The sequence below is a fragment of the Pseudoliparis swirei genome, chromosome 12 (genome assembly GCF_029220125.1).
Source record: "Pseudoliparis swirei isolate HS2019 ecotype Mariana Trench chromosome 12, NWPU_hadal_v1, whole genome shotgun sequence".
Lineage (NCBI taxonomy): Eukaryota > Metazoa > Chordata > Actinopteri > Perciformes > Liparidae > Pseudoliparis > Pseudoliparis swirei.
The window spans coordinates 7280563-7286685 of record NC_079399.1 but is presented as its reverse complement, the minus strand read 5'-3'; the positions used below and the strand labels follow the sequence as shown (position 1 = coordinate 7286685).

The window sequence follows — 6123 nt, the reverse complement described above, 5'->3', positions numbered from 1 at the left end:
GGTGTTGACCCTGCCTGAAAAGACAAGTAAAGATCCTCTTCTTGCATTCCTGTTTCCGAGTTGGGTTAATCTTTACAGTATGTACTGTGTGTCTATAGGACAACACGTTTTGCTTTCAACAGTCACTGTGTCAGCACATTTAACACAAGAGGTGTGTTACATATTTCAATATAAATATGTGTTCAAATGACACAAAGATGTGTTAAAATAACATAATGTTTGAGTTTATAGTATTTCCACAAAAAAATCTTTAAATATTTATTGTCTTAAAATAAACTAAGATATAAACTTCAGGTGACACTTATTTCATTTCATATCATTACAATATTTGACAGATGTTCACACATCTGTTTTCTAAAAATTATCACTGTAAACCAACATTTTATACACAAATGCAGTCAATAAATAGAAATGAATAACTCATGCATTCTTGTTTGTGACATTTGAAGAACAAGTTAAAATTGAGGTAATTCATAAACAATTTGATGACAGGCAAAATATCTTTCAAATCATAAAAACATTTGACAGATGTCCAGATGTTTTCTTAAAACAACCACTGTAAACCAACATTTCATAAACAAAATACAGTCAATACATAAACATAAATAACTTTCAGGCTTTGCTGACCTGGCAACAGATGAAGCTGCAGTGTATATGTGATGATAAGTTCTTTGACTACAGACAATTGTATAATTCTTCAGCTTAAAATGCATTGACTTGGATAAGAAGTCTGATAAGTGTCCTTACTTGACTTGCACTTGGGATAAGGGTGCTATACAACCTACAGCTTTGCGATAAGCTCCATAACTTTTGATCTCTTCCCACGTGAGATGGGCGCGTCAGAAACATGCTCAAAGAAACCAAAGAAAGATTCGAGTTGGCCAGGATATGCCATGTTGCAAACCAAGAAAAAAAGACAAAAAAGAAAGGCGCCTGACAAGAACGTGAGCAACTTTTGAGCCAGATGCCTTTGGCCTAAAGCTGAACCTGTCTAAATTGGCTAAATTGTATATCATTCATTAATATTTGTAATCACTAATATGCTAAACTGCTTCTACACACCAAAAGCGAGGCGATTTTCGCGTAAACGTAGCATTAGACCCGTCTCTACTGGGCCAGAACCAGTCGGCACCAGCTCAGCTGATACATGCAGAGAAGCAGAGAGGAAGTGAGAAGCATATATTTTCCGCAGATATCCTATTTTACTAATATTACTGGGTAAATTCCATATCTAAAAAAATATATATATTGAAAATGTGTATAATTTATAAATATTATTATTATATTAACCCTCCTGTTGCCTAAGGGTCAATTTGACCCCATTCAATGTTTAACCCTCCTGTTACCTTTATATTTACTGACATATTTTACCCTCGGGGTCAATTTGACCCCAGCAATTAAAACCTCCAGAAAATTATTAGAATTAATATTGTTTCCCAAGTTTAAGTGTGAGGTACTTTTTGTTTGTTTGTTGACTACCTAAATAGCCCTTTAAATATATAAAAAAGTAGATATTTCTTATATGTTTGACACAGTGAAAAACAGCCTGGGGTCAAATTGACCCGAAAGAACACCGACATTAAACATTGAATGGGGTCAAATTGACCCTAAGGTAACAGGAGGGTTAAAAATCTACATGAAAAAAATGTGTGGCTCAAGGTGGGTGGTGCCAGGCCCCGTGGCCCTTTATTGGCCAGCCGTTACAGATAAGGGCTTCTGGAGATCATGCAGGGTCACACTGTGTCATGGCTCTCCTGTCGGTCCTCACTCCTTTCCTGGTGGTGGGGCTGTGCCTCGTGATCGGCTTCATGCTGCTACGGCCACGGGAGACAGAGGCCACTTCCCCGACCTCCTCTGCAGGGGCACCACAAGCGGACCATAGACCGTGGGTGGACCAGGACCTCCAGGACGATACAGAAGACAAAGGAAACGAGGACGGTAAGAGCTGAACACATTTTTATTTCACAGGCAGGTGGAAACGAAGTATACAGGACTGTCTCAGAAAATTAGAATATTGTGATGAAGTTCTTTATTTTCTGTAATGCAATTAAAAAAACAAAATGTCATGCATTCTGGATTCATTACAAATCAACTGAAATATTGCAAGCCTTTTATTCTTTTAATATTGCTGATTATGGCTTACAGCTTAAGAAAACTCAAATATCCTATCTCTAAATATTAGAATATCATGAAAAAGTATACTAGTAGGGTATTAAACAAATCACTTGAATTGTCTAATTAACTCGAAACACCTGCAAGGGTTTCCTGAGCCTTGACAAACACTCAGCTGTTATAAATCTTTTTTTTAACTTGGTCTGAGGAAATATTAAAATGTTATGAGATAGGATTTTAGAGTTTTCTTAAGCTGTAAGTCATAATCAGCAATATTAAAAGAATAAAAGGCTTGCAATATTTCAGTTGATTTGTAATGAATCCAGAATGCATGACATTTTTGTTTTTTTAATTGCATTACAGAAAATAAAGAACTTTATCACAATATTCTAATTTTCTGAGACAGTCCTGTATATGTAGGTTACAACCATCTCTCAACACAATACAAACAAAAAGTTATACATGTATGCTGTTTTCGACATGCTTGGTTAGTCAATATTGGCATGCAGCCCAGAGATAACAGAGACCGACCTTTCTACATTTCCATTTAAAATCGTAAAATGTATAAAGGACTGCACAATGTCGATATACTGATATTGATATACGTCAACATTTTGACATTTTATGAAATGGTATACCTTTATAACTTATGAGACACGAGTGGTGGACAGTAAATACAGTAAGTGCACTGTTTGGGCTTTCTTTTGGGCTTTTTACTCCTCTATATGTATTTGATGAATTCAATTGATATGTACTTTGCAGATTCAGATGAATTGTCATCAACACATAAATTAATATATTTTACCTTCAACTTTTTTTCTTCGGAAATTCGCTAACTCAGCTCCCTTACCTGATACCCTTATGCTAATGTGTCAATAATTGTAATCCAATGCTATAAATAAATTAGTGGTTAGTTCTGCATCATGACTACTTTTACTTTTGGTATTTTAATTACTTTTGATAGATCATTTTAAATTGAGAATCGTATTCCGAAGCTGTATTGCCACTGTTACTAAGGCAATATATTTTTCAGAGTGGACATTATCAACATCATGCTCACATGTTGTGATGCATCATATGACAACAAAAATGGTTTCAGATGAATGATCAATTTAGCTTTAAAGATGACTTGAACTCTCCAATAGTATTGATGTGACCTAATGCCATTATTGGCATCTAACAAGGAATTTCATTGTCAAAGCTGCTCAATGTTCCTGTTCATTCTTTTAGAGGATGGTGATCCGGTGGACAGCAATGAGGAGGAAGAGCAGCATCTACAGGTGCCCTACTCAGCATCACGTTACCCGAAGGAGTCGATGCTGGAGAGATCCAAGGATTTTTACACTCTGATGAACCGCCGGAGGACTATTCGATTCATCAGTCCAGAGCCGGTGCCACGAGAAGTCATCGACAATGCCATCCTCACTGCAGGCACGTGCAAATCTAAAAATCCGCTTCGAACACCCCCAAAAAAAATATTTTTAAAAAAATCCTTTTTTGGGACAGGTACGGCCCCTAGTGGAGCCCACACAGAGCCCTGGACGTTCGTTGTGGTGTCAGACCCAGAGACCAAGCACCAGATCAGACGGATTGTGGAAAAAGAAGAGGAGGTCAACTACCTTCAGAGGATGGGGGACAAGTGGGTCAAGGATTTGAGCAAATTAAGGTGAGAACTACTTACTCCACAATGGCACATTTATATAAATATATTTGTACTAGAACTCTAACCGTACTGCGCGGATATAATTCAATCCCCATCCTCTTATCCTAAATCTAAGCCTGATTTACGCCATGATTATCAGTCGTCATGAATCAATATACGCTATAATTTTCTAATTTCATTCTTATTCTTTATGTGTTATAAAGTCATATGGCCACGATCACATGGTGTGGAACACAAACCGAACAAACAATAGTAACAAAATGAAACGCGTTTTCCCTTTTTTCCCTCCTTATGCAGGACAAACTGGATCAAGGAATACTTGGATGTTGCACCATATCTAATCCTCGTCTTTAAACAGATCCACGGCATCCTGCCAAATGGCAACAAGTTGACACATTACTACAATGAAATCAGTGTCTCCATATCGTGCGGCCTCCTGTTGGCTGCCTTACAGGTAAGGAAAAACATCACCCTTCGAAAAATAAATCAGCCAATCCCTATAGTTTCTTTGTCAAAAATGCCATTCAAACAAGTTTATGTAACTATTATGGAAAATTACCGATAAATGAACATCTGTTCTCTCTCTGCATATTCTAATCAGAACGTTGGTCTCGTCACCGTCACATCGACGCCCTTGAACTGCGGCCCCCAACTGCGGCTCATCCTCAAACGGCCGGCCAATGAGAAGCTGTTGATGTTACTTCCTGTCGGTTACCCTGCTTGTGACGCCACGGTGCCGGAATTGAAACGCAAGCCTCTGGATGATATTCTGGTGCACATATAACAAAAATGTATGCGGAGAAAATGTGTTTTGCTTTGCAAGCAGCAAAGAAATCAACAAAATATATACCTAATGTGATTCGAAATGTTTTAATCGTTTTATTTTGAAATGCATGAATCATATTGTATTGTCATTTCTGCTCTCATTGTCTGTCTCATACCTGCAAACTCGAAATAGTTCCTCTGTTTTGCATGTCGGTGTATTATAATTTAATTACATTTCTTGAATTAAAATTTTTAATTGTATTATATTATGTATATATATATATATATATATATATTTACACACATCTATATTACTGGAAGATTGTCTGGCCCTGTAACCTTAAATTAGTTTATCCTTTTTTTGAATACCTTGTTCTTTTGTATTTTGTGGCTTTTGAACTATTCAGCTAAAATAAGTATCATGCGTATTGCGCAACAGTTCACCCCATTCCTCCTGCTGATGGCTCAGTTTATTCATTCCTCTTCAAGCTGCTCAGCCATTGGTCCTCCTTAAGCTGCTCAGCCATTGGTCCGGTTCAGGCTGATCAGTCATTGGTCCTCTTCCTGTTTTAAAGTCTTTATTCAAGAGGCAACATTTTTAAAGATTTTCATGTCAGACAGCGATGAAAAATATTAAGGAACAATTCGAACACAAATATGCAAAATAGACTGTATATATATATATATATATATTGAAAGTCAAAAGAAAGTGTAGTCTATTTTTGACTTATAAATATTATTTATTATTTAATAATTATAATTTAATAATTATAAATAAATAAGCTGATCTGGGGGCGTCCACTTTTAAGTGACCAATTACTTGGTCTCTAGGCCAATCAGATCGTTGCTGTCAAACTTTAAAGGAGCTTTCTGTTCTGCTGCCAGTTGTCGTTTCATCTCTAACCTGAAGGCGACCCTCCTCCACCCTAGTCACCTCCAGGCAGCAACTCTGTTCTTCACCACACAACCGTCTTTAATACACCCGCCCACTGCAAGTCATCATGACATTACAAACAAACACAAAGTCAACTGCGATCTTAACAAACTGAGATTCCAGCAGTGCTGCCAAAACTAAAATACAATATGTTTTCAGTTGTTTGTTTGAGGTTGCTTGTGTAATTTGTATTTGTAACTATAACTGAGCTCAAATGTAATGTCCTTTCGCATTAAATAAAGAGTTTGAGTGAAGTTGTGTTCTCGTAATAATGACCAGACTACTTTGAAAAACATTGAAATGGCTATGAAATGTTTTACTTTCTTAAGGCCAAATCAATTATTATTACTCAAAAATAAGAAATATACATGCATAGCAGTATTTGTATTACATGAGTGCCACTACTCAGAGGGGTAACAACACCTCTCAATAAGTCATTGATGTTTTACATAATTATCATTTTCGTGCATATTCAATAGATTATTCTGCAAAATCATGACCCAGAAGCAAACAACCCAACACTAAAATAGCATTGCAGTTTAATAAAAATAAAGTACTGGTGCTGGTATTTTTGTGGGACCTCAACTATAATTCCATCTCTTTACACCCACGAATGATCGAACAAGGTGTTCACAAGTGCTATTCTAAA

At 36.7% G+C, this 6123-nt stretch overlaps 1 protein-coding gene across 1 annotated transcript; it reads left to right on the top strand.

Moving 5' to 3' along the window:
* The first annotated feature begins 1730 nt into the window (after nucleotides 1-1730).
* On the top strand, nucleotides 1731-5728 carry iyd (iodotyrosine deiodinase). The gene is made up of 5 exons (XM_056428346.1): nucleotides 1731-1938; nucleotides 3343-3543; nucleotides 3619-3778; nucleotides 4073-4229; nucleotides 4377-5728. The coding sequence occupies exons 1-5, from the start codon at nucleotides 1746-1748 to the stop codon at nucleotides 4557-4559; spliced, it is 894 nt and encodes a 297-aa protein (XP_056284321.1). The 5' UTR covers nucleotides 1731-1745; the 3' UTR covers nucleotides 4560-5728.
* The last annotated feature ends 395 nt before the right edge of the window (nucleotides 5729-6123 follow it).

Coding starts and splice junctions, on each gene's coding strand:
- iyd (XM_056428346.1), top strand. CDS start 1,746: ATGGCTCTCCTGTCGGTCCTCACTCCTTTCCTGGTGGTGGGGCTGTGC. Junction 3,779..4,072: donor AAGGATTTGAGCAAATTAAG/GTGAGAACTACT, acceptor CTCCTTATGCAG/GACAAACTGGATCAAGGAAT. Junction 4,230..4,376: donor TCCTGTTGGCTGCCTTACAG/GTAAGGAAAAAC, acceptor TATTCTAATCAG/AACGTTGGTCTCGTCACCGT.